This window comes from Plecotus auritus (genome assembly GCF_963455305.1).
Source record: "Plecotus auritus genome assembly, chromosome: X".
Classification (NCBI taxonomy): domain Eukaryota; kingdom Metazoa; phylum Chordata; class Mammalia; order Chiroptera; family Vespertilionidae; genus Plecotus; species Plecotus auritus.
The window spans coordinates 132,536,693-132,563,307 of record NC_137784.1 but is presented as its reverse complement, the minus strand read 5'-3'; the positions used below and the strand labels follow the sequence as shown (position 1 = coordinate 132,563,307).

The window sequence follows — 26,615 nt, the reverse complement described above, 5'->3', positions numbered from 1 at the left end:
CAGGCCTCTGTGAGGCGGTGGTGGCATGTTGTGAGGGCGCACCTGGGATGTGCATGTTGTCATAGCGGATGTCCATCTCATGTAGACCAGCTTCGCTGGGGGCGTAACGCACCGTCACAGTGCCGTCCTTGTTGTCAGTGATCGCCGGCTGTGCCACTTTGCCGGAGGGCATCCGTACCTCCCCTGCAGGGCAACGTGACAGGGTCAGGGCAGCCCGTTGGCACATCCTGGTTCCCTCGAGCTACCTCTGTGGCTCCCAAGCTCCTTCCTGCTCCCACTCACCTGTGATCTCGCCCTTCTTGATGGTGAAGGGGATGACAAGGTCGAAAGGCCTCAGGCTGGTCACATCCAGCCCATTGACACCCACCATGGGTCTCTCTGGGGCCTGCAGTAGAGACATAGGGCCCAAGTGAGGGGCTGTAGGAGTCGAGGGAGTCCCAAGCAGGAAGATTTGGGATCCCTCCTCACATGTGCCAGAACAGGCCTCATGGGACCCCCAGCTGGCCAGCCCCCCCAATGTCCCTTAGAGCTAGGCAAGCTGGAGGCGGCGGGCCAGGCCATACCCAGGTCTGCTGGGCACCCTGAGCGTAGGTATATGGTGGGGCCAGCTGCTGAGGCCGCAACGGAGGCTGCACGGTGGGCTGGTCCCCAGCCAGAGCCTGCAGAGCAAACACAAGAGCTGCAGACTCTGAAATCACAAAGTAATCCTTGGTGGTGGTAGGGGGCATTCAGGATGGGCCCCCCCCCAGACCCTTCACCCCTGGCCCCTTCTGACCGTCACTTGGAAGGGGCTGTTGGGCACGTGCTCGCCGCCAAAGCGCACACAGATGACGTATTTGCCCGGCTGCGGGGCAGTGTAGAAGATGTCAAAGGTGCCATCCTCATTCTCTACCACATCCACGTCCACCTCGGAGCCGTCGGGTGTGCACACAGTGCAGGTAACCTTGCCTTTGCCTGCAGCCTTGGTGTCCACAGTGATCACCGTTTCCTCCCCAATCTGGATGGTGGGGCCGATGCCAGCACCTAATGGGGCAGGGCGGGTCCCCAGAGGGGGGCCAGTGCATGAGCTTGGCGTTCAGGCTGCTCCTATCCACTGCTTGCCACCCGCCCAGGCCTTTTACTGCCACCACCAAGCGCAGCCAGGCCTCCCGCCCCTGACCCCCGAGCTGGGACGGTGAGTAGTTTCTCAGAAGGCAGGAAAGGTTCCCTCGAGCCACCTCAGGCCAGGGAGCCCTGTCTTGGGGGCAGCCCCCATGTGGGAAAGCCCCGACGGTTGGCACCCAGGTGTTTGGGAGGAAGGGCGGGCCTGGAGGCCCGTGAGGCCGCTGCTGCCGTTGGGGCACGAGCGTTTGCTGCCACCTCCCCTGCCAACTCAGCCTCAGCTGGTGCCGTGGACTGCGCTGAGCAATGCCAGTGCTCCGGTTGGGCGCACAGCTGCCTTTGCCCCGTGGCCTGGCCCCGGCCCCCAGTGCTGTGTGCGCACGCGGTGAGGCGGGGTCCTGCTGCAGTGTGGGGGAATGTGACACTCGCCTCCCGCCCCCCACCCAGGCCTGAAGGGGAAATGAAAGTTTCCTGACAACTGAGAATGCTCGCTCAACCGAAGGCTCATGGTGAGGGGTGGCTGGGCACAGCCTAGAGCAGGCAGGGAGCTGGGAGCAGGGAAGCAGGGAGCAGCGGGGTTAGCGCCCTAGCAGCACAGCACACAGGCAGCGGCAGCACCCGGAGGGAGGGGGGACAGGAGGCCCAAGCCACAGCCACCGCCTCTAGGTTGCAAGGGCAGAGCAGCTGAGCAGCCTCCAGGGCCCCAGAGTGCCTGAGGAAAGGGGAGGGACAGTGACGTTACGACCTGCGCTTAGCCGTGGAGGCTCAGGGGGTGGTGGGCTGTGAGGCTTCAAAGTAACAGGCAGGCCGGCCCTGGCCAGGGAAGCCCCCAGGATCATGGAACCTGCTCCAGGGCTACATTCAAGGGGTTCTCCAGCCAGCCTGCCACTGAGCTCCCCTGTGGCCGAGGGCTCAGGCTGCCCTAGGCTCTGTGCTGGCCTTCTGCAGCTTTCCTGAGGTCCAGGCCTGGCCACCTGCTGCCCACTCTGCCCTGGAAGGCCTCACCTCATACCCATCCAACACCCGTTCTCTCCAACTGGGAACTGAACCCACCATCTAGCTAGTGGTTTGGGCCCTGACCTCAGTAACCTTTGAATCCCCACTTTTCCCATCCAGCCCAATAGCCAGTCTTGGCTGCTCCATCTTCAAAGTACACCTCCCAACTTGGCACCCCCTTCTGGCTGATCTAAAAGTAAATTCAGCCCAGCTGGTGTGGCTCAGTGGTTGAGCGTAAACCTATGAACCAGGAGGTCATGGTTCGATTCCCGGTCAGGGCACATGCCCGGGTTGCAGGCTCGATCCCCAGTTGGGGCCATGGAGGAGGCAGCCCATCAATGATTCTCTCTCATCATTGATGTTTCTATCTCTCCCTCTCCCTTCCTCTCTCCAAAATCAATAAAAAATATTTTAAAAATATAAAAGTAACTTCAGCTCCCCAATTGGGCTCGCTATCTCTGTTCTGCACACAGTGGCCAGGTAAACCGAGACCACTCCCTCAACCAAGGCTTGACCCTGCCTCTGGTCCCCAAGGTCTCGTCCCCCTGCCCTAGGCACATATGCCTATCATCTCAGATCCCAGGGCCTACTGTATTCGGCAGATGAGCCCCTGCTGCAAAGCCCAAGCCGCCCTAACTTGTGCTGGCTGCCTCGCCCAAGCTCCAGGCCTGCAGCCCTCGGAACCTCCTAAGTAGCAATCGCCTCTTATTGGTGTCCCTGCCTGGGGCTGGCTCTCCCCTGCCACACCTGGTTGGGGACCCTCTGAATAACGTCACTGCTGGGGGGGGGCAGGGGTAGGAAAGGAGGCGGGGAGGGCAGATAGGCCACCGAGTGCACTTTGGGGCTCTGAGGCTGGGCCAGGCCCCGCCATGCTGGCCGCCCAAGCAGTCGACGCTGGTGCTACTGCACTACCAGCTAGCCCCACCCGCTCATGCAGGCTGCGCCTCCCCCGGCCCGGGACGCGAGGCCCCTGGGAGGTGGGGATGAGGGTCTGTGGATCTGGCCAGGGCTGGGGACTCTCGCCTGTCGGGAGACCCCTTGTCCCCTTAGCCCATGCAGGAGCCCTTGACATGGAAGGAGGGAGCAAGAAGGAAGGGCCTGCTGCCCACCTCCTGGGCTTTCCTGGGGTGCCAAGATCCCCAGACCCCAGAGCCCCAGTGGGGTGCCTCTCAGGATGCACCTCACCCCAAAGCTCTCAGCTGCAACCCAACTTCTCAGATGGGGAAACAGAGGCCCAGAGAGGGGATGGGCCAGAGCGCTCATGCTCAGCTCCAGAGGCCTCCCTGGGCCCTAACCCTCCGGCCCCCCCCTCTGTCCCTGCCAAGAGCTGCAGCTGGAACTGTCCTGGGAATCAGCATGGAAGAGGAAAGGAAGCTGCCCTCTGGGCAGGAGGGGCATTGGGAGTGGCCCCGGCAAGCAGCTTACCTAGCCCGTGACCTCCGATTGACACTGAGGTGAGAGGGCAGAGAGCAAGGAGAAAGGTCAGGTGAGTCACTCAGGGGGCGGCCCCCACTCCCACACGCTGCCCCAAGCAGCGAGCCCTTGCACACAGGCACACCCAAGCCCCGTGCTGAGCGCCGTGGCCGATGGCGGGCGGGCTCACCTGTGACCGTGCACTTGCTGGCATCCCCGGTGGGCACGGCGCGAACACGGTATGGGGAGAAGGGGATCTCATCACCGCCATACTTGATAAGGATGGTGTAGCGGCCCGTCACATCTGGCACATAGGCCACCGTGTACGTGCCATCGTGGTTGTCTTGGATATGCGTCTTCTTGGGCTTGCCCTCAGGGTCCTGTGTGGCAAAGCACAGGGGACGGAGGTGGTTGTCATAAGCCTACCCAGCCCAGGATCACCTCTGGTTCTCTTTTTCTAAAATACATATTTTTACTCATTTCAGAGAGGGAGAGAAACATCAATGATAAGAGAGAATTATTGATTGGGTGCCCCCTGCATGCTCCACACTGGGGATTGAGCTTGCAACCCGGGCATGTGCCCCAACCAGGAATAGAACCATGACCTCCTGGTTCATAGGTTGATGCTCAACCACTGAGCCAAGCTGGCCAGGCTCAGGTTCTCTTAAAGGAGCCAGCATCAAGTGCTGCTGCTGCAGGAACAGCCTCCAAGTCACTAAGCTGCCATGGCCCAAAATAGCCGCCTGCTCCTCTATCAACGGCCCGTGCACCTGCTCCAACCTCTTGGGCAAGGCCGTTACTTCTCCACTGGCAAGGGCCAGAAGAGAGGTCCCCAAATGCCCAAAGCTCCTGCCTCCCATGACAACAGGCAGGGCCGGGGATCTTGGCACCCATTCTGCTTTATCCCCATGAGTACCTCTTGGCTCCCATCCTCCACCCCAGGGCCTGCCCAGCACTAATGTCACAAGTGGGCAAGTTGAGGAACTAAAGGTTTTGGTAATGTGCTCAAAGTGAGGCATGAGCTAGTGTGTGGGTGGGGAAGTCTGTGCCTGTCACCATCTTCCTAGACACAGGAGACCTGCCCCGGCTGGCGTCATTCCCAGGGGAGACCTCAAGTGCCCCAGCTGCATGCTCTATACTGCATACGGCTCCAGCCTGGGCCCCCACCTTCCCTGGCCTTCCCTGTGCCTGGAGTGGCACCCAGCAGGGCGAGGAGCTGCCCAGGCCGCCAGCTCACCGTGATCTGGACAGCCAGCAGGCCTTCCCCTGCGTCCTTCGCATCAATGGTGAATTCCACAGGCAGGCTGGCGGGCACGCCGGTGGTGTTGAGCCCAGGGCCGCTGGCTTTCACCTTGCTGGCGTCGTGCGTAGGCAACACCTTGACCTTGAAGGGGCTGTTTGTTGGGCCAGGGTGTTGTGAGTGGTTAGGAAGGTTCTTGATGCCCAGCCTGCCGCCCCCAGCTGGGCAGTGAGTTGCCTCTTACCTGCGGGGCACCTCTTCTTCCCCATACAGCACAGAGATGCTATAGGGCCCCTCACGGCTGGGCACGTAGTTAACGGTCTGGGTGCCGTCAGCGTTGTCCACCACATCCACTGGTTCTACCAGGCCTGGCCCCAGTCCCAAACACAGAGCCTCAGCCAGTCTCCTGAGCCCTCAGCCGCACCACCCAGGACGGCAGGGGCTCAGCTGTGTGCCCAGCCCCCACCCCAGGCCTACACCTCATTTTGCCCTCATCTGCCCATCCCAGGAATGGCCCTGTGACACCAGAAACTAATCTGGGTGCCAGCTTGGACCCTGGCCCTATGTCCCCGCTGCCACATCTGTTCAGTGTCTATTCTACCTCCTTCTGGTCCCATCACCTGAGGCTCCTCTATCAACGGCCCGTGCACCTGCTCCAACCTCTTGGGCAAGGCCTCTGCTATCTTCCCCCTACCCCTCAAAGAGGATCATGCCCTCCCAACCTCCTGCCCTTTAAAAAAATATATTTTTATTGATTTCAGAGCGGAAGGGAGATGGAGAGAGAGATAGAAACATTAATGATGAGAGAGAAACATTGGTCGGCTGCGTCCTGCACACCCCACACTGGGGATTGAGCCTGCAACCCGCACATGTGCACTGATGGGGAATCGAACTGTGACCTCCTGGTTCATGGGTTGGTGCTCAACCCCCGAGCCACACTGGCTAGACCCAACCTCCTGCTCTTAAGCGTGTGGACACTCACCTTTGGGTCCCTGGACTTTGACCTGTAGTGGGGCCACACCGGCCTTGCTCGTGTCCACTTGGAAGGACTGAGGCAGGTTGGCACGGACCATGCCTGGGCTCAGGCCAGGCCCAGAGCACTTCACCTTGGTCGCGTCTGTCACATCATGCACAGGGACTTTGAAAGGGCTGCCTGGGTGGGGGGCAGAGGGATGGATTGTGTATGAGACAGGGTGGAGGGCAAGCGGGTGGCTCCAGCCCAGCCCTAGCCGACCTGCCTCCTCACCTGGCACTTGGTGGCCGCCGTAGGTGACATTAAGGCTGTAGGTGCCAGCCTCATAGGGAATGTACTCAACCGAGCAGCTGCCATCTTTGTTATCCATGCAGGACATCTTAGCCTCAGAGGGGCCCTCTACAGCCAGGCCCAGGCCCCCTGTGCCAGCTCCCCTGGTCCAGACAGACAGCCAGTTAGTCCTAAAGTTTCAAGGCCCATCACGCCCCTGCCTCCTGGGCACTTCCTCACCTCGTCTCCACGGTGAACTTGTTGGGCTTGTTGGTGGTGCCACTTTGGATGCCTGGCCCATGGACGCGCACTCGAGAGGGGTCGCAGCCCTCGGTCACAGGCACCTGGAAGGGGCTGCTGGGCACAGGGCTGCCATCGTAGGTCACGTCCACAGAGTGGAGTCCTGGAGGATGGTGGGCTGGGTGAGGAGAAGCCCGGGCCACCCCACGCATGCCCCACAGCCCTGGGGAGCCCTGGCGCATACCCTCCTCGTAAGGCGTGTACTCCACTTTGTACGTGCCGTCACCACAGTCCTGCACGTAGGTCTCGGTCAGGTTGCCTGAGGGGTTAGCCACGCGGGCCTTGACATGCGGCCCTCCAGTTTTCGTCAGAGCTCGGGCATCCACGCTGAACTCAGTGGTAGCCTCTCGGAAGACGCCTGTAGGGGGGCAATGAGGAGGAGGCATGGGCTCCGAAGGCTTTGGGGACCCTAGGTGCCCCCAGCCCCCTTGTCTCGCAGTGGGGCCTCTCACCTTGGCCATCAACGCCAGGCCCGTAGCACTGGACACCAGAAGTGTCTACTGCGGGCTCCACCTGCAGCTTGCTGGGGAAGTTGGGCACAGGCTGGCCACCGTATTTGATGGTGACGGTGTAGGAACCGGGGCAAAGGGGGATGTAGGTGATGGTGTGTGTGCCGTCACCGTGGTCTTGTATGTGCACCTCGGCAGGCAGCCCGGCCTCGGAGCGGATCTCGATGGTCAGCTCTGCGCTGCCTGCACTTGAGCAGTCCACATGGAACTGGCCCGCCTCCCCAGCCGTGGCGCGCTCCAGCCCAGGGCCAGAGCACTTGACCTTGGATGCGTCAAAACAGGGCACCACGTGGGCCTTGAATGGGGAGCCGGGGATGTGAGTGTCGGCGAAGAGGATGTTGATATTGTAGTCTCCGGGCTCGGTGGGCACATAGGACACGGAGCATGTGCCATCCCCATTGTCCAGGCACTCGAGCTGCGCCTCGCAGGGGCCCTCCACAGTCAGGCCCAAGCCGCCTGTGCCGGCACCCTTGGTGTCGATGGTGAAGCGGGCAGGGGAGCCTGCACTGCCACCCTGCAGCCCTGGCCCAAACGCCTTCACCTGAGGAGAGATGGGCAGGTCAAGAGCTGAAACCACACCACCTCCCTGACCCTTGACCCCTGGCCCCCACTTCAATTTATCTCCTCTTTTTAAAATTTATTTATTTTTATTTTTTTAAAATATATTTTATTGATTTTTTACAGAGAGGAAGGGAGAGGGATAGAGAGTTAGAAACATCGATGAGAGAGAAACATCGATCAGCTGCCTCCTGCACAACTCCCACTGGAGATGTGCCCGCAACCAAGGTACATGCCCTTGACCGGAATCGAACCCGGGACCCTTCAGTCCGCAGGCCGACGCTCTATCCACTGAGCCAAACCAGTTTCGGCTTAAATTTAATTTTTTAAAAAATATATATATTTTTTATTTCAGAGAGGAAAAGAGAAACATCAATGATGAGAGAGACTCATTGATTGGCTGCCTCCTGCACGCCCCACCCTGGGGATCGAGCCCACTACCCAGGCACGTGCCCTGACCAAGAATCGAACCTGGGACCCTTTAGTCCACAGGCCAACGCTCTATCCATTGAGCCAAATCAGCAAGGACAACCTACCTCCTCTTGTTCTGGCTTCCCTCCCCCAAGAGACAGGGGCATAAGCAGGCCTCGGCACGATAAAGGGTAAGAGCGAGTCTGGGAAAGACAGGGTAGCCCCCATACCTCAGTTACCTTGCTAGGCTTTGTGGGAGGCACGGCTTCCAGAGGAAAGGGGCTGCCAGGCACAGGCACACCATCGTAAGTCACCTCAACCTCATAGGATCCCTCCTCGCGGGGCACAAAGCGCACGACACTGTTGTCAGCCCCCAGGCCGGGCTCCACCTTGCAGGGCACTGATGCGCCCGATGGGCCCACGATCTTGGATGCCACTTTGCCTTGGCCGCCAGCACCCTTTGACTTGACTGTGAACTCCTGGTCTTTGCCAACGTCCACCTCTATTGAGATGACAGAAGAAGGGAAAGAACTGTGACACTGAGCCCGGGCAGCTCCTGGGCCATCCTTGGTAACCACAACAAGGGCCCCAACTACTTACTCTCTCCCAGGCCAGACACCTTGATCTTGCTGAGGTCCAAGCTTGGAGACACCCCCACGGAGAAGGGGCTCTTAGGGATAGGATCCCCTCCATAGGTGACATTGACGCCTACTGGGCCCTGGGAGGGGTACAGAAGGGTAGAGTCATAGGTCATGACCCTGGTCTCCTGGCTTGCAGCTTCCCCAGTTAGGAATTGGGGACTGGTCAGAAAGACACTGGCTCTCCTTTTAAAAAAAATGTTTACTGATTTCAGAGAGGAAGGGAGAGGGTGAGAGAGAGAGAAACATCAACAATGAGAGAATCATTGATCAGCTACCTTCTGCACACCCCCAACTGGGGATAGAGCCCACAACCCGGGCATGTGCCCTGACTGGGAATCAAACCATGACCTCTTGGCTCATAGGTCGATGCTCAACCACTGAGCCACGCCGGCCAGACAACTGGCTCTCCTCTTCCGCCCCTGGCCTTCATGCCCACCGTCTCCCAGGTGGGAAATGGCAGTGAGCGGGAAGCCTCCTGGAGCAGCCCACCCAGCCCACCGCTCAGGAGGACCACGGGCGTGGTGGGTGTAGAAGAGGTGCAGCTGCAGAGGTTAAGGGCGCTACCTGCTGTATAGGAGTGTACTTGACCGTGTAGGTATTATCGTGGTGGTCGATGATGTCCACATCACGCACTGCATCCCCCTTGGCCGTTCCCGAGAACTGGACATCCAGTTTGCCCTTGCCAGCGGCTTTAGCATTGACCGTGAAGTGGGTGGGTTTGCCAAGCTCAACACCTAAGGAGACGCGGCAGCCATTAGGGGCACGTTGCCTCAATCCCCCTTGAGGTCCCCGACCTCTCCAGAGGGTGGTCATCCTCACCTGTGCGGCTGAGGCCAGGGCCCTCTGCCTTCACCTTGCTGGCATCATGGGAGGGTTCCACCTTGACCCGGATGGGGCTGGTAGGTGTAGCCTGCAATGGTAGGAGGAGCGGACTAAGAGGAGAACAGCACCCTAATGCCCAGCAGTGTTGGGAGTGGGAAGCAGCGACACCCACCTGGTCAGCAAAGAGGACCATGATGGTGTAGCTGCCAGCCCCACCCGGTGTGTACTTGACCGTGAAGGTGTCATTGTCATTGCGAATGATGTCAAAATCGATGTCGGCCTCAGCCGGGCCCACCACACCAGGGGCACACTTGATGCCAATGCTGACATCGCCTGCAGCAGGGGAGGGAGTGGAGGCTGGGACCTCATGTGGATGCCTCACCCACATGTCCACCCACCTGAGGCGGAGCCTTACCCTGGCCGGCCTCCGTGCAGTCCACTGTGAAGTAGGTGGGCTCATGAGCCTTGAGCCCTGTCTTGGCCACTCCTGGGCCATACACCTTGACCTTGTTTGGGTGGCTGCCAGCTCCCACGTTCACCTGAACAGGACAAGGTAAGGGCAAGGGGATTACTAGCCTGGAGAGGCAGGGGACCCCTCATCGACTGCTGGCTGTTATGCAAAATGGTGCAACCACCTTGGGAAGTGGTCTTGTGGTGCCTCAAATGATTAACCATAAAATGACCATATGATGCTGTGATTCTGCTCTTACGCATCTGCCTACCCAGAGAGATGAGATCACTTGTCTGCATACTTGTACCCAAATGTTCATAGTGGCACTACTCACAACAGCCAAAAGGGAAAACATAACAAAGGCCCATCAACAAATAACTGGATAAATACAATGTGGTCTAATTCATACAATGGACTATCATTCAGCCATGAAAAGGCAGGAAGTACCAATTCATGCTGCCATGTAGAAGCACAATGAAAACATTATGTTGAGTGAAAGCATTCAGACACAAAAGGCTAGACATTGCATGGTTCCATTGCTAGCAAATGTCTAGAACAGGCAGAAAGCAGAATAGTGGTTGCTCAGGGTTGGGGGAGGGGAATTTTGGGGGGTAGAGGAGTATCAGTTTGGGATGATGAAAAATATCTAGTCTTGCCCGGCCGGTGTGGCTCAGAGGTTGAGCATTGGTCACGGTTGGATCCCTGGTCAGGGCACATGCCTGGGATGGGGGCTCAATCCCCAGTAGGGGGGGTACAGGAAGCAGCTGATCAATGATTCTTTCATCATTGATGTTTCAATCTCTCCCTCTCCCTTCTTCTCTGAAATCAATTAAAAAACAAAAAACAAAACCCTACCGATACCATCTCACACCTGTCAGAATGGCTATCATCAACAAATCAACAAATGACAAGTGTTGGCGAGGATGTGGAGAAAAAGGAACCCTCGTGCACTGCTGGTGGGAATGCAGACTGGTGCAGCCACTGTGGAGAACAGTATGGAGTTTCCTCAAAAAACTGAAAATGGAACTCCCATTTGACCCAGTAATATATCCCAAGAAACTAGAAACACCAATCAGAAAGGATATATGCACCCTTATGTTCATAGCAGCACAATTCACCATAGCTAAGATTTGCAAACAGCCTAGGTGCCCGTCGGATCAGAAAACTATGGTACATCTACACAATGGAATACTATGCTGCCATAAAAAGAAGGAATTCTTACCATTTGTTGCAACCTGGATGGAATTGGAGAACATTATGCTAAGTGAAATAAGCCAGTCAATGAAAGAAAAATACCACATGATCTCACTCATTTGTGGATAATAAAAAACATTATAAACTGATGAACAAAAAGATAGATACAGAGGCAGTAAAGCATCAAACAGACTGTCAAATTACAGCAGGAAGGTTAGGGAGAGGTGGGGGAAATAAGAGATCAAACGAAGGACTTATATGCATGCATATAAGAATAACCAAGGGATGCAAAACATTGGGGGGTGAGGGCATGTATGGGAGTGGGGTGGGGGGGGGGCAATGGTAAGATATGTATACATATAATACCTTAATAAAAAAATAAGGTCTTAAAATATATATATATATATATATATATATATATATATATATATATATATATATATTTACCTTAAGGGTTTATCTCAAAAAAACAAAACAAAACAAAAAAAACACACACAAAAAAAAACCCTACCTAGTCTTCAATTGTGTTATCCATTGCACAACTCTGAATGGATTCAAGACTACCAAGCTATATACTTGGAATGGGTGAGCTGTCTAGGATTCACGTTTTATTTTTATTTTATTTTAATATATTTTACTGATTTTTTACAGAGAGGAAGGGAGAGGGATAGAGTTAAAAACATCTATGAGAGAGAAACATCCATCAGCTGCCTCCTGCACATCCCCTACTGGGCATGTGCCCGCAACCAAGGTACATGCCCTTGACCGGAATCGAACCTGGGACCCTTCAGTCTGCAGGTCAACACTCTATCCACTGAGCCAAACCGGGTAGGGCTGGGATTCACATTTGATCTAAGAGAGCTATAGATAAACACGGGACAGGTGCCCTAGGAAGATGTGATGAAGGGCTGTCCAAGGCCCGTGGGAGGGCTGGCTCACCCGGAAGGGGCTGTTAGGAATGCTGACGCCTCCCCAAGACACCATGGCTGTGTGCTTCACGGGCTTCCTGGGCACGTAGGAGCAGCTGTAAGTGCCGTTGCCATTGTCCTTGACTGATGCCTCCACGGGGCAGCCCTCGTTGTCCTGGAAAGTAGGTGGCCAACTGGTCAGTACCCAGATCTGGGCACCTGCCCACCCCCACCTCTGTGCCATGGGTGGGCACCCCACCTGCACTTGAACCCGGAGAGGGGCCTTCCCACCGAGCTTAGCGTCCACCGTGAACTCCGCTGGCTTGTTGACGGCCACGCCCGTCTTCTCCAATCCAGGGCCACGTGCCTTCACCTGATGGGAAGCCACCCAGATCTCAGGGGACCAAACGCAGGCCACCAAGGAAACAGGGTGGCAGGGAAACACCACTGGGGATAGCAGTCCAGGGCCTGGAACACCAACCACTCAGCCCAGCCCCCAAGGGGAGGCAAAGGGGGCCAAGACCCGGGCCAGGGGCACATGTACATTACCCTGTCTGGGTGGAAGTCCTGCGGCGCCTCCCGGATGTCAGCCATGAAGGGGCTGAGGCGGATGTCCTCGCTGTTGCACAGCACGTGCACAGCATACTCGCCAGCCTCCTGGGGCCAGTAGCGCACATCACAGGAGCCATCGCCCTTGTCATCACATTCGATCTTGGCCTGAGACGGGCCCTCCACGGAGAAGCCTGTCAACAGCCACCAACTCTATCAGTGCCCTGGAGCCTGGCAGGGTGCCCCCAGGTGCCCACACTGTAGCCTCCAACTCACCCAGGGTGCCTACGTCATCCCCGATGGCCTCCACCACGAAGTCCGCTGACTTGCCAACGACACCACCCTCCAGGCCGGGCCCCCAGGCCCGTACCTTCTGATTGCCACACTCTGTGCCCACCTTCACCTCGAAGGGACTGTAGAGAAAGAGCCACACGGGGGTGTGTGCTGAGGGACTGCCCTGGAGGGGCACGGCCTTGAGCAGGGTTATAGGGGTTACACTGCATTGGTTCTGAGCACTGGGTTGGGGCCTCACCTGCGCCCGATGTTCTGGCCCCCCCACGTGATGGTGACGGTGTATGTGCCAGGCACCATGGGGTAATACTCGAAGCCGTAAACACCATCCCCCAGGTCCTTCTGTTTCACACGCTCCTCACCCTCTGCCAGAGACAAAGGAGGGCCTCAGGCCTGCCCAGCAGCACCCCTGGGGTGGCCACTGCCCACCTCAGCTGCAGGCTGACTTACTTGGACCCTTCACAATGACCTTGAGCTCCCCACTGCCCGCGCCCTTTGTGTACACCTTGAAGTCGGCAGTCTCCTTCACCCGCACGCCTTTGGGCTGGAGGCCCCGGCCGACAGCGCGGCAGGCACTCGGGTTACAAGCTGTGGGCAGAGGGCTCATGAAGCCACTGGGGATGGCACCGGGCGACCCCTCCCTTGTTTCTCCCCACAGGGCTGAGCCATCAGGATGAGGGTGGGGACCCTCAGAATTGGCCCCAGGAGATAGGGAGGGACATGCCAGAAGGAAATAAAAGGGACCCTGACCCCAGGACCTGTGGCCCAGACCAGGATGTGACAGCCTCCTCCCACATGCTCCACACCAGCTCCCTGGCCCCACCCAGCCCGCCCCACCCAAAGGAAGACAGATCCAAGTACCGTTGACCCTGTGGGCAGAGCAGAGAGCAGCAGGATTCTAGACAGCTCGAGCAAGTTCTTCCGAAGGTGAAAGCGTGAAGAGAAAGAGAGATGGAGAGGGCGAGAGGAGCAGGAAGAGGCACCCCAGCGGGGGAGGAAAGAGAGCTCACCCCGACAGTGGAAGCAGAGACCCCGGGTGCCAGGGTGGGGAGGGCTGGAGTGGGACCCTCCAACCAACCGTCCCTTGGGAGGCCCCAGCAATGGGGGATGTAGGTGGCCGGGACCAGCCTACCTTGGCCAATAGTAACAGTGTAGGGGCTGCGAGGGATAGGCACGCCAGCGAAGGTGACGTGCACAGTGTGGGCACCCTCCATGGTAGGCTGGTAGCTGCAGCGATAGGTGCTGTCGCCCCTGGCCTCCAGCTGAGGCTCCACAGTGCCCTTCTGTCCGGTAGGGTCCTGGATCGTGACCTCTACGTCACCTGAGCCAGCTCCTGCCACAAAGTACCAGCTTAGCTCCCAGAGCCTCCAGGCTGCGCCCGGACCCCAGCAACAGTCCGCCGCCCCAGAACCGCCTGCCCAGCAGCCTCCTCTCACCTGCTGTGAAGATCTCAAAGTAGGTGGTCTTGTTGGCGATGTTGCCGCTGGGCTCCAGGCCAGGGCCCTGGGCAGTCACTTTGCTGGCGTCACCCTGGGACTTGTCCACATATACCTCAAAGGGGCTCTTGGCGATATGCTGGCCAGCAAAGAGCACGGTGACCTGTTTCCAGGAGGGGCAGACTGTGAGAGGGTCGGGGCCCCACAGCCACTGTCCCTGCCACCAGCCTCCCCATGGGCTGAGGGCTCACCTTGTGAGTCCCCGTCACCTCGGGGACATACCAGACAGAGAAGGTACGGTTCTTGTCGTTATTGGCGGTCACTTTGGCCTGTGGTAACAAGGAGCCCATGAGCCTTTGCTAAGACCAGAATCTTTATTTTTTTAAATATACTTTTATTGATTCCAGAGGAAGGGAAAGGGAGAGAAAAATAGAAACATCAGTGATGAGAGAGAATCACTGATTGGCTGCCTCCTGCACACCCCACACTGGGGACCAAGCCCACAACTCAGGCACGTGCCCTGACCAGGAATCGAACCATGACCTCCTGGTTCATAGGTCGATGCTCAACCAGTGAGCCACACTGGCCAGCCGGGCAAGAGCAGCCCCTTTAAATGGAAGCACGGCAGTGCCCCACCCTGCCTGAAGGTGGCCCTACCTCCTCCTGGTGTCCAGCTGGGTCCTCCACATACACCAGCACCTCTCCCTGGCCGGCACTTCTGGTCTCCACAGTAAACTCTGCCCGCTTCTTCACCATATTGCCTGTGGGCTCGATGCCTGCCAAGGGAGAAGGAGAAAGGCATGGCTGGCTGCTAGGGCCATGGCCTTACCCCTCCCCCATCACCCTTCAGCAGCATCTCCTCCCGCAGCTCAGCCCCCTCCCTGCCATCCCTGTGGAACACTCAGAACTGGCTGCGTCAGTTCAGCGTGAACACCGGTGCACGGAGCTTGGCCTTGGGCCCCAGCTGTACCTTTGCTGTGAGACAGGCCTGGGCCTGTTTTCTGGAACTCACTTGGGTTTGCCTGGGCCCTTGCTCCTGCGTGATACCCTGGCTGGGATTGGTCTCCACTTACAGTAAAGTGGTTGGGTGCTCCCTCCTTGAACAGGTCCCACCTTGGGTTGATGGCTAGTCACAAGTGGCCAGTTTGGACCAGCTCCGACCCATTCCTGTCTGACTCTCAGGGGGCATTTGAGAACCTAGCTGCCATGTCCCTGAAGATCCCCAGGGACCTCCAAATTCCGAAACGACGCTGTCCCACAGGGAGGCCAGTGCACAGGCCCCATCTCCCTCACCTGGCCCGTAGGCTCGGGCTTTCTTCGGGTTCAGTTTGGGTCTCAGGGGAGCCCCTGGCTTCAGCTTGGCCTTGGGGAACTGGGACAGGTAGGTCATGACGGAGTGTTCGTCCACATTGGGGTCCACGATCTCCTCGGGGGTGATCACCTGTCACAGTCAAAAGACAAGAGCCATTTGGCCTCCAGGCCTCAGATTCCCAGGATAGGACCCCGCTCCCCCTGGGACTTGGCCCCTGGACAGCCCTGGACGTCCAGGCAGAGTTGCACCTGAGGGATGCCCAGCCAGTCATCAGCCTGCTGCATAGCTTCCCGCGCATTGTTCACAGGCTTGCTGGCGTCCCAGGAATCCCAGTCAGGACACAGGCCTGCGGAACAAGAACGACTGAGTCTGGGGTCCTCCAGACTCCCCTGCAGGCCGTATCCACTACCTTACACACAGCCCCAGCTCCAGCCCCGCGCCCCCTACTCCCAACACTCCTTACCCGGGGCGCAGCTATCAACAAGGGCGCCTAGGGCTCTGCCACTCTGCCAGTCCCGACTGAAGTTGGTGATGGGCAGCTGCGGCAGCTTGTTCTGGATCCAGCCCAGGAGCCTCTGCTTGGGCGTTTGCTTCTTGGCTTCTTCATCCTCCTCCTCATCCCACATGGGCATGGAGATGGAGTAGTGCAGAATCAGGGTCCAGATGAGGCCCAAGATCAGCTTCAGGTTCCCATCCACGATGGCCTTGCTGTCTGTGAGGGAAAAGAGCGTCGGTGTTGGGCATCAGGGGGCCCACCCAAGTGTCCCTGTGCACGTGTGCACACATGGGCTTGTGTGTGGGGAGGATGCACACACAGGGTGCCAGGTGGCTTCCAGGCAGTGGGGAGCGTGGCAGCACAGGGAACCCCATGGAGGGAGAGGCCCCCGGAGGGGGTGTAGGTGGTTTCAGAGGGAAGGAGACTTTTGGGGGGAGATGACCCACCCCTATAGTAGTTGGGGGGTGTTGCTGGAAGCCCTGGGGGACAAGAGGAAGGACTGATGACAGCTGCAGGCTGCAGACAGGGCTAGGGGAGGGCCCTGGAGCGAGCAGGATGAGTGCTCTGCAGCAACACAAGCAAGGGCCCATCACTCATCTCCACGAGTTTCCAGGCAACAAGCAGTAGGAACAGCGCAGCCCTAGTGGGCCTGGATGTCAGGGCCCCTGACCGGCTGAGGAAGGGGAAGAGGAAGGCTGGTGGGTGGGGCAGTTGGGAAATACAACTGCTGCCCCAGGGTGGGTGGAATGAGGCAAGGGAAGTGGAGGTGTTGGGCAAGGACCCTTTGGGTGGAGGGGGCAAGCCCCACCCCACACTTCCTTAGTGTCCCCCAACCCCCACAGGACCAAGCTGGGAGTCAGGCATGGTCCTTGCACAGGGGAGGGGCCGGAAGCCCAATGGAACCACCAGTTGGGCCAATGGGCCGTGGCTCACTGGGGCCCAGCAGGCGGATGAGGACACATTCTGGGGGCCCCCTCACCCAGCCTGAGGAGGAGGGCAGAGCCACTGAGGCTGGGTTGGATGCCCAGGGCCCAGCTTGAGAACTGGGGTAGCAGAGGCCGTGGGTGGGGTCCTTGATCCCGCTGCCTCAGCAGAGCCCAACCGGCTGCTGCCTGCCCTCCTTGCCACCTAACTGACTGCTGGGCTGTGGGCGGGCGGCCACCAAGCTAACCACAGGGGAAGTGGTTAGGGCGGGCACCCTGCACCCTGTCACCATGGGAACCCCTCTGGGCTGTGGGACCCACCCAAGGCCCTTGTGGGTCTTGGCTTCAAGGGGTGAGGGGCTGGCAGTGGGGTTCAGAGAAAGGCCAAGCTTTCTAAGAGCTCATCTTTGAAACCCCTGCTGACTCCAACCTACCCCAACCCCCAATCAAGAGAAAATACTTGTCTAGTGAGTCAACTTGGGGGTGGGCAGAAGGGAATGGACGCCACCAAAGGGCGATCAATGGCAGGTGGCCTCTGAGTCCAGTAGGCAGCACCCTGAGGACCAGCTGAGCCACTCAGAACAGAGTGGCCTCTCTGTCCCCAGACTGAGATGGGTCAGGGTCCCGCATCCCTGGCTTGCACTGTCCCCAAATGGTGGGAAAGTTGAGAGGGGGCTTCAGGCTAGTGGTGACTGGAAGGCTCAGAGAAGACCAAATACACAGGACCAGCCAGGGCTTCCCACGAGGCCCCCATCCCCAGAGTCCTGAGGCCCACTGTGACCCAGGAGGGGACACACAAGGCCAAGCTCATCAGCCCTGGTGGGTCAGGCTGGGCCCACCCCTGGTCCATAGGAGGCAGGCCTAGGCCCTCCCCATCCCCCTCAGAAAAGAGAGAGGGAAGGGCCAGGCTTCGTAGGGAGATTGCCTGGTTGGATGGCCCCGCCCCCTCCCACCCCCTTTCCCCAGCCCCTGGGCCAGCCTGCCCCCTCCCTCCCCTAATCACTGCTGCTTTCCAACATTTTTTTGCCTTATATGGCAAAGCTCTGGGAACTAGGCCTGCTCCAGCCAGCTCAAAAGAGAAGGGAGGAGGAGACCCCCCCTCAGACAGCTGGGGTGTGGCCCGCCTCCCCACATCCGGTTGCCCCCCCACCCAAGGCTCAGAGATGACTCAGCTTGGCTAGACACACACTGGGACTGGGGGGTGGGCCTGAGCCTCCAAAGGCATTCCAAAGAAAGAGGTGAGGCCCTAGAGGCCAGCCCTCTGAGTGGTTGGAGGCACCTGAATCTTGGTCTCTCACTTTCTCAGGCTAAGCATGGACCGCATCGTGGCAAGGGGGCCAACTGAAAGGTCCCTTTCAATTCTGAAAAAAGTGCACGTCCCTTCACTCGCTGTTGTACAATGCCCCCAAGCCACCAGTTCTGGTGCCTGTCCCGGAGCGGGTTCCACCTTAAGAGCCAGGGATGCTACAGTAGGCCCGGTCAATGCCAGCATCACCAGCCCAGTGACAAGGACACTGGGCTGGCAGTGAGCCCAGCACACGCTGGAGTACCTCCCAACCAACTCCTGCATTCAAGATGCAGAAAAGCCAAGTCCTACATGGAAACAAGAGTTTGGCCCAAGTTCAACAGTAATTCAGTGTCTCAGTAGACGACAAACCAGCTCCCTTCACTGGCTGACACCCAGACTCATTTCAGGTACTGTTTTGCTAGCCATGCCCTTCTCTGGCCTCCTAAGTTCCCTGATGGAGATCTAAACTGGGGGTTAGAGCCATCTCTGAGGAGGGGGGCATCTTCCAAGAGCAGAAAAAGCTGAGAGCCTTAAACAATGGAACCCATAAACTCTAACTCCCTTGTTAAGGAACCACAGGGAAACCTGAAAGTCAGAAGGCCCTCTCCAAACTGCTGTAGGAGGTAGAGAAACCGGGCCTCCCGCTGCACAGGGATGGGACACTGGGCGCAGGGCGAGAGCCTGGCCAGTGCCCACCCTCCAGGCCCTCTCCCACAGCAAGCGAAGGGGCGGGGGCACGGCCTGCGGAGGATGTGAGCTCAGCCTGGGCGCGGGCCAGCGTAGCGGTCCGCACAGCAGCGGGGCCAGCCTGCCAGCGCGCCTTTGTTCTCGAGGCCCGGCCCCGCGCGGAGCCCCTCGGCCGAGGTGGGGCGGGGGGAGAGGGCCGGGAAAGCACCACGACTCGGGGAGGGTGGCTGGGAGGGGTCTACCCGGGGGAGATGGAAGGACATGCGGAGCCCCCCGCCCTCGCCCTCCCGGCGCCACGGGGCGGCACGCGCCCTCACCGATGGACACGAGCTTGATGTTCTCGCGGTCCAGGAACTCGAGCGCCACCGACACGTTCTCGAGCTGCATCTGGCGGAAGGTGGGCCTCTGGTTGTGCTTGCGGTGCATCTTTTTCTGGCTGAGCACCTCGAGCAGCGCGATAAGCCGCAGCCCGTCACTCAGGTCCGTCTGCAGGTTGGCGATGCGCTTGCTCACGCATTTGAGGTGCTCATTGCACCAGCGCGTGAATGTGTTCTGCTGGATTTTCTTCCACGGCGCGTCCTCCGCCAGGTCCTTCTCGGTGGCCGGCATCTCGGCGTCTCGCGTGTCGTTACCGCCACCCGGAGCCGCGCCCGCCGCGCTCTGGCCCGCTCGGGAGTGGGAGCTACTCATTTTGAGGCGCGAGGAGCCGATGGGCGGTGCTGCAGCCTAGGCGAGGGGACGGCCCTTTAATTAAAGTCGCAGGCACTCCGGCGTGCAAGGGGCGATGCAGACAGCGGAGGTTGCGCTGTGGAGAGAGCGAGCCCTTTAAATGCGGGCTGGGGGCGGGGCTGGGGGTGGGGTCACGATGGGGCGTGGTCATGGGGTGGGGCTTTGGGGGCGGCCCGCCCCACCTCGCCCTTTGGATTGCCCCCCAAGGTCCCCCCCTCCCGACCCGGGAAGTTTTGAGGCGACCCCTCTTGCCCCCCGTGCTCCGAGGAAGTTTCGTTGGACCCCACATGGGGCAAGGACGGCCTCATGCCAGTGCTGCAGAAAACCCCACAGCAAGGAAAGGCTGAGCAGCTTCTGGCCCTGGACCACCGGGTCTCGGTCTCCAGCGAGCAAGCCATACAAGGGACTTTCCTTCCCCATGGCCCCTAGGGCCATAGCGATGGCTTGCCCTCTGTGAGTCACATGGGCTCCGCCCCCTCCCGGCAGCACAACCCTGACCCCACCCCCTGGGGCTCCAGCTTGGGGGTTCCCCAGCCACACCCTGTCCGGTGCCCCAGCAGCAGCTGGGAAGGGGCCGATCCTAAGGGTGAACCCTTGGAGAGCACGGTCTGGGCCAGGCACTGCTGCGAGCACGTGCCCCACACCTGGGAAGTGACTGCTGGCAGAGCCCGGACCCTACACTGCCTCCCAGGCTGCTCCCTAGACCCTCGCTCCTGGCCAGGCATTGTGCTCTTCACAGCTCTGGTCTGTGCACCTGCGCCTGCAGGTCCTTACCGCTTCCCTCCCTCCCTCCCTGCTCCACTCCGGAGGAAATGGGGCACTGGGCCAGGAGGCTGCCAGCACTCCAGGAGCAAGCAGTCTTGGAAGGGGCCGGGTGTGCCAATGGGCATTGGCAGAGGGCACCGCGTGCGTGTGATGTGAGCACAGACAGCGAGTGTCCGCCTGGGGTTGCTGTCCACCTGGGGCACTAGGGGTTTCCTCTCTTGTCTAACTGGTCCCAGAGCCCAGTTGTGGCCAGGCAGGAGGCCCGGGGGCCCTTCCATTGGCTCATGGCTTCCAATAAGGCTTGGCAGGCTCTGAGCACCTGGGTCTGGGTGGGCTTCAGTGCTCTGGCCATGCAGAGGGGCCCCTTCTGAGAACAGGGGACTGAGAGGGACAAACCAGAGAAGACTGCTAAGGCCTGGACTGTGTTGCCAGGGCAATGGGGGACTACTCACTCAAAATTAATTTTCTAGTAGATAACTCTGGCGACAGTGAGGAGGCTGATGTGGGGACATGGACACCAGCAAGAGGCCTGTTGGAGACACTCACTGCCACCCTCTTCAATCAAGAGAAGCCTTCATCTCCAGAGTGGGCTTATTCCTCCCAGTCCCATGTGCCTCCCTTCTCCAGTATGTTCCCTTCTTTAGGTCTCTGTCCCTCCTACTGGATTCTTAGATTGAGCTGCAGACTAGCCATAATTAAGTTATCTGCTAAAGACCAGTGGGACAGCAAGCCCTGGTTCAGCCAGCATGTCATGTCCAAATATGGTTGACTCTTGCATGACTAAGTGCCTGCATTACCCACGGTGGGGCTATGGTCCCAGCGGGCATCTTCCCTACCCGCCAGCATGCTCATGTAGGGGCTACCTGTCACACGACTGGTTTTCCCCACCAATGGTGGTGGTAGAGACTCCAAATGCCATTTCCCAATCTGAGGCCCGCCTCCTGCGCACTCTCCCCTCTCCCGAGCACTTTCAACCACACCTGCACAAAACTCCACACCAGTGTCTTGTGAACCGGAGTGAAGGTGGGAGGGAGTGCTGTGAAGGGGGAACCCGGATGGACCCCTTCCTGCCAGGCTCCTTTCAAGACACACTAAGTTGTCCTTCAGCTCCCCCTGCCCCACTGGAAAGCAAGTTCCCAAGGACAGCATTTACATCAAGAATTGATTTTCTTTTCACTAAATGCCATCCAACTGGATCGTCTGTGTTCATTCCTTAATCTTCAGAGAGCATGGAAACTGAGTCAGAGTAACTGGCCAGCACTCAACTCTAACAGAAAGGTGGGCAGAAGCTAGGTGTCCTGGCTTCCAGCCCTAGGCTTTCCCTATTTGGGGAAGACAGGGCTGGGGGTGTAGAAGGTTCTTGTCCCTAGGGGACATCTTATCACCACCAGATGGCGCCCCATCACAAAGCCCCCAGATCAGGCAGTCTTTGGAAGCCTAAATCCAGCTCTTTCATATTTTCCCTTATTTGGAGTAGATTCTTGGATCTTAGACACACCCCGCCCCCCACCCCGCCCCCAGCCCTGAGACCCCAGGCCAGGCCCTCCCACAGGGGCGCTTCAGCTGGCCAAGAAAGCCTCAGAATGGCACAGTGAGAAGAGACCTGGGTTGCCCAGGTGCTGCAGGTGAGGGCACTCATTTCCTGAGCTCCCGCCTTGGCCATGCAGCCTGGAGCACGTGCAGGCGGGCCTGCCAACGGACTTCACCTACTTTTCCTGCACCTGGGAATCTGAGTATATTGCTGCTCACATCCTGGCTGGCAGTGAACAACCAGCTCGGAGCCAACCTGGGACAGAGCCCAGGGCCCAGCCCAGGAATCTGGCCTGTCTGAAGAGATCCTGCTTTCTGTACCTGGCTGAAGCCCTGCCCTGGCCCCCATGGAGTGCAGCAGCCCCAGGCCAGCTCCCCTGTGCCCAAGGCAGCTGGTGCCCTGAGGATTGGTGACAGCGAAGAGCCCACTGTTGCCTTCCCAGGTGGCACACTGGCTGCCAAGTGTCCTTCCAATTGGTCAATCACCTTTGACCCACACTATTCCCTGCTCTTGGGGCAGCTCATGGGCACCCACACAGTTATGCAGTGGCCAGCGCATGGGCACCCACACGAGCCCATATCCTACCAGGTGCTCAGACACTCTCCTTCTCAGGGACACCCGTGGCCTTGGGCTCCCACAGCTTCGCGAGAATACTAGGGAAGGCAGCCTCTGGGTAGCGCACTCCCAGGAGCAGGGGGCGTCTCCACAGCGTTCACACTCATGCACCTCAGCTGCACTTGGGTTGGTCTTGGGTGCACGCCGGCGCCTGCGTTCTCTGGCTTCACCGCGCGCCTTCGCCACCCCCGCCCCGAGTCCGTGAGCAGCGCGGTGACCATCCCGCGCGGAGGCCTCACCTGCTGTCCCTGCGGGCGGCCCTCAACCGCAGGGTGGCGCCCGGCTTGCCTGCGCGCCCGCAGCCAGCGCCTCGGGATTCCGCTGGCGTCCGCCGCGCGCCTGGAGCCTCTACACGAATGGGCCGCCGCCGCCGCTTGCCTTCTTGTTGGCCGCACCCCCGCCCCGCGCCCGCCCTGCACCCGGCCCGGCCCGGCCCGGAGAAAAAGCCTTAATTGGTAAAATCGCCCAGGAGCGGGGGAGGGGGGCTGGGGGGCGGGGGCGCGCCGTGAGCTCAAGCACCCAGGCTGCCTGGCGACGTGCCCCCCCTCGATGAGCTCACCGCCCTTCGAGGACCGCTGGGGTGATGGGGTGGGGGGGCGCTAGGTTCCTCTAAAGAGCCCGTGGGGTCTGCAGGGCCCACGTCTCAACACAGCCAGAAAGGCCACCTCCTCCAGGGAGCCACCCAGTCACGGCCCCCACCTTTGCCCCAAGCCTGGACTGGCCAGCAAGTGGGATTCTGTCCTCTGGGGTGGACAGCAAGCCCTTTGCAGGTATCCACTGAATGCTTACCAGCCGCAAGGCCCCAGCGGGGCAGGGAAGCCTGGTGATGAGCAAGCAGCCCAGCTGCCACCAATTGGGCCCCTGCTGAAGGGCACTGAATTGTTAGGAGCGCGATCAGGTGCAGTCCCGAAGCCTGGGAGTGTGCGGTGAGGAGCAGCCAAAAAGAGCCAAGTGTTTGTGAGCTGGGTGGGCACAGCCACACCCTGGCTCTGCCAGGCTCCCTCTTCCTCTTCTATATGCCCATTTCCTGGTAGCTTCAGATTCAGCCTAAGTGTCACTTCCGAGGAAGGCCACATAAAGCAGTGTCGTTTTCACATTTTGCCCACAATTAAGAATGACTTTTTCTATCCTAAGCCAGTATGGGTGCGCGTGACACCAAAAATTGAAACAAACATTTCACGAAAATACCCTCCCTTAGTACCTGTAAAGCACTTGGGTATTTTCTATTCTGTTCTACTTCATTAAAAGAGAGGAAGGCCCTGACTGGTTTGGCTCAATGGATAGAGCGTCGGCCTGTGGACTCAAGGGTCCCAAGTTCGATTCCAGTCAAGGGCATGTACCTTGGTTGCGGGCACATCCCCAGTAGGGAGTGTGCAGGAGGCAGCTGATCGATGTTTCTCTCTCACCAATGTTTCTAACTCTCTCTTCCTCTCTGTAAAAAATCAATCAATCAATAAATAAATAATAAAAACTAAAAAAAGAGAGGAAGGGGCCGGCTGACGTGGCTCAGTGGTTGAGCGTCGACCTATGAACCAGGAGGTCATGGTTCGATTCTCAGTCAGGGCACATGCCTGGGTTGCAGGCTCGATCCCCAGTGGGGAGCGTGCAGGAGGCAGCCAATCAATGACTCTCATCATTGATATTTCTATCTCTCCCTCTTCATTCCTCTCTGAATAAAAATATATTTTCAAAAGAGAATAAAAGAGAGGAAAGGATAAAGGAAGGGAGAGGAAGGAAGAAGCTTGGTCACACCTGCTAAATGAATTTGGTGATCTACAGTCTAACACTAGTGGGAAGGTGTTGCTCACTCTCCAAGCCTCCCTTGCCAATGACCTTTCTACCTAGAGTCTAGACCAGTGGTCGGCAAACTTATTAGTTAACAGAGCGGCAAACCGCGGCTCGCGAGCCGCAGTTTGCCGACCACTGACCTAGACCCATTGTGGGATCTCCCAGCAGTGCCAGGGTTTCCATCTCTCACTGCTCGCTCTGGTGGGACCCCCCACCACTACCACTGGGGAGGGAGGTGGATTATCATCAGTTGATAGATCAGTGGCCTGACCTCAGCTCCATTGGGTTGGCTGCACTGGAGCTCATGGCCACGGCTGTCCTTCAAGGAGGGAAACTTACAGGCATTGTCAGGGTTACAATAGGTGAAGGGGCATGAAGGGGGCAGTGGCCAAGTGGCTGGATCCCAGAACCCCCACCTCCATTTGAATCCTCTCTTTACACTTCTGCCTCCCTCCCCCTCCACACATACCCCCTCCCACACACACAGTTCTTCATACCTGCTGCTTCCAGGTCTGGGGGGAACGAAGGTTTGTCCAGCACCAGCTGTTCCCTGGTGTTAAAAAAAATGTCATAAATGAAAGACCTTTTCTCCTTGTGTTGAAGGTTTTGGAAAACCACTAGAATCAGCTCCATTCCTGCTGCCAAGGCAGGCTAACTCTCCAACTGGCCATGCCAATGGCTCCCAGATGCAGCAATGGTTCCAGGGTTGGAACACAAGGCGTTCTTTGAGAGGCTTTTGGTTCGCTAACCATTCACTGCTTTATGTTGCTTGTGACAATCTTCCTTCCACACACACATTTTCACAATAATCACCATCTTAATGACTTTTGTTACTATCAGCTGTTTCAAAGAATTCAAACACCGGGGAAAAGCCAAAGGCTCTCTAACATCTTTGAAAAGTTAAGTTTTGTCCAGTGCTAAAGTCCGAAGAAGATTCTCATCTTATGGAAAACATGAATAGCTCAGGGAACAATCATGTCCTTGGACATGGATACCACTACCACTGGGAGAAATGTATTCGTGTTGATATTATTTTTCCTTACAACTTTCAATCTGGCTGGAATTGCATGTTATACAATATACTGCGTGGAAGCCATTCCCCATCCTTAAAGGAGAAACTGTCTTCTTTTTTGTTTGTTAATCCTCACCTGAGGATATCCTTCCATTGATTTTTAGAGAGAGTGGAAGGGAGGGGGAAAGAGAGAGAGAAACATTGATGTGAGAGAGACATCAATTGGTTACCTCCCGCACAGGCCCAGACCGGGGCCAGGGATTGAGCCTGCAACTGAGGTACTTGCCCTTGACTGGAATTGAACCCAGGACCCTTCAGTCCGTAGGCGGATGCTCCATCCACTGAGCCAACCCCGCTAGGGCGAAAACTGCCTTCTTACTCTGGACTTGGACTCGGTGGCTTCCTAGCCCTTTCATCCTGGCTGTAGTTCCATATGAACTCTTCTTTAACTCTGCCTACCCTTCCCAGGAAGACTCCCGTGGAGGCCCTAGATTTCCTCCAACAGGAGTCCTTTGAGGACTCGGAACCCCTGCTGGGCCACAAATGTCCAGGTCATTGCCATGAGGACTAGGTACTGGCTGGGGGAACAGTCCATTGAATGCATCACTGCACTTGAGGCCCTTGGGCAAGTCTCTTCCCTCTCTGGTCTCCCGATTTCTGCTCTATGTGATGGGGGTGATGCAGGGGGCCTCTCAGCTCTGATGGTCAAGGGCTCCCCCTGGTTTCTGGTGGTCTGGGATGGGTCTGCTCTGCAGTGGGGCTGTACTTGGGCTCCAGGAGCCCACAGGGTGGGCGCAGTGGACCATCACAGTTCAGACTCCTGGTGCCATCTATGGTGGGACCTCATAGTGGGACAACAGTGGGGGACATAAAAGGCCGAGTGCCGAGGCAGGTGCCGGGGGGAGGGGTGTTCCTTGGGGAGACGGCAGACCTAGAATTCCTTGACCTCATAAGGAAACAGCTTGGATGCATACAGGGAGGGGTGGCATGGGGGAGGACTGAGCCTCCGGGACATGGGCCAACATTGCAGAAGAAGGCTTGGAGAGGTGCTGGGGAATCTGATCTTGCCAAAACTCAAAATTCCACGAGGCAGCCTCTGAGCGGCCCAGAGCCCAAACGCCATCTCTCTCCCTGCTCTGACACGTGTCTGGGGATCCACATGTCTCCTCTTCATCTTTCAGGAGACAGAGCAGGCCCCACCTTTACTCTAAAACCAGGTCAACAGCAACTCTTCTGAGGGTCTTTGTATGCAGTCAGTCCAGGGGCCCGTGTGTTTACCACTCTGTGTGGCAACCTTCTCCCCTCCACGGAGAACTGATCTGTGACCCTGCACCAGCTGGGCCAGCCAGCCTGTCTGACCCAGAGCCCACCTCTCTTCTGCTCCCCATCACCAGCTGTCATCTATG

General features: G+C 58.2%; 1 protein-coding gene across 2 annotated transcripts in view; it reads right to left on the bottom strand.

The window, feature by feature from the left end:
* FLNA (filamin A) overlaps positions 1–26,615 on the bottom strand; it is a 47,301-nt gene that overhangs the window by 7,979 nt on the left and 12,707 nt on the right. Inside the window, exons 5-38 of one of the 2 annotated variants that reach the window (XM_080653980.1) lie at positions 24,695–24,747; positions 19,087–19,574; positions 15,839–16,087; positions 15,624–15,721; positions 15,357–15,504; positions 14,721–14,839; positions 14,315–14,392; positions 14,064–14,226; positions 13,760–13,960; positions 13,078–13,215; positions 12,869–12,992; positions 12,613–12,749; positions 12,337–12,530; positions 12,047–12,160; positions 11,819–11,962; positions 9,650–9,773; positions 9,407–9,567; positions 9,232–9,322; positions 8,977–9,146; positions 8,372–8,489; positions 8,011–8,273; positions 6,746–7,343; positions 6,478–6,651; positions 6,234–6,396; positions 5,997–6,157; positions 5,733–5,903; positions 4,995–5,118; positions 4,748–4,904; positions 3,701–3,890; positions 3,523–3,546; positions 776–1,023; positions 564–659; positions 283–385; positions 43–183 (exon numbers count right to left, since the gene is read on the bottom strand). In XM_080653980.1, coding sequence (XP_080510106.1) covers positions 43–183; positions 283–385; positions 564–659; positions 776–1,023; positions 3,523–3,546; positions 3,701–3,890; positions 4,748–4,904; positions 4,995–5,118; positions 5,733–5,903; positions 5,997–6,157; positions 6,234–6,396; positions 6,478–6,651; positions 6,746–7,343; positions 8,011–8,273; positions 8,372–8,489; positions 8,977–9,146; positions 9,232–9,322; positions 9,407–9,567; positions 9,650–9,773; positions 11,819–11,962; positions 12,047–12,160; positions 12,337–12,530; positions 12,613–12,749; positions 12,869–12,992; positions 13,078–13,215; positions 13,760–13,960; positions 14,064–14,226; positions 14,315–14,392; positions 14,721–14,839; positions 15,357–15,504; positions 15,624–15,721; positions 15,839–16,087; positions 19,087–19,459 — 5,557 coding nt within the window. In that variant the 5' untranslated portion in view covers positions 19,460–19,574; positions 24,695–24,747. Of the gene's footprint in view, positions 1–42; positions 184–282; positions 386–563; positions 660–775; positions 1,024–3,522; positions 3,547–3,700; positions 3,891–4,747; positions 4,905–4,994; positions 5,119–5,732; positions 5,904–5,996; positions 6,158–6,233; positions 6,397–6,477; positions 6,652–6,745; positions 7,344–8,010; positions 8,274–8,371; positions 8,490–8,976; positions 9,147–9,231; positions 9,323–9,406; positions 9,568–9,649; positions 9,774–11,818; positions 11,963–12,046; positions 12,161–12,336; positions 12,531–12,612; positions 12,750–12,868; positions 12,993–13,077; positions 13,216–13,759; positions 13,961–14,063; positions 14,227–14,314; positions 14,393–14,720; positions 14,840–15,356; positions 15,505–15,623; positions 15,722–15,838; positions 16,088–19,086; positions 19,575–22,648; positions 22,705–24,694; positions 24,748–26,615 lie in introns of those variants that run through there. The other variant, XM_080653981.1, reaches the window with a different exon arrangement.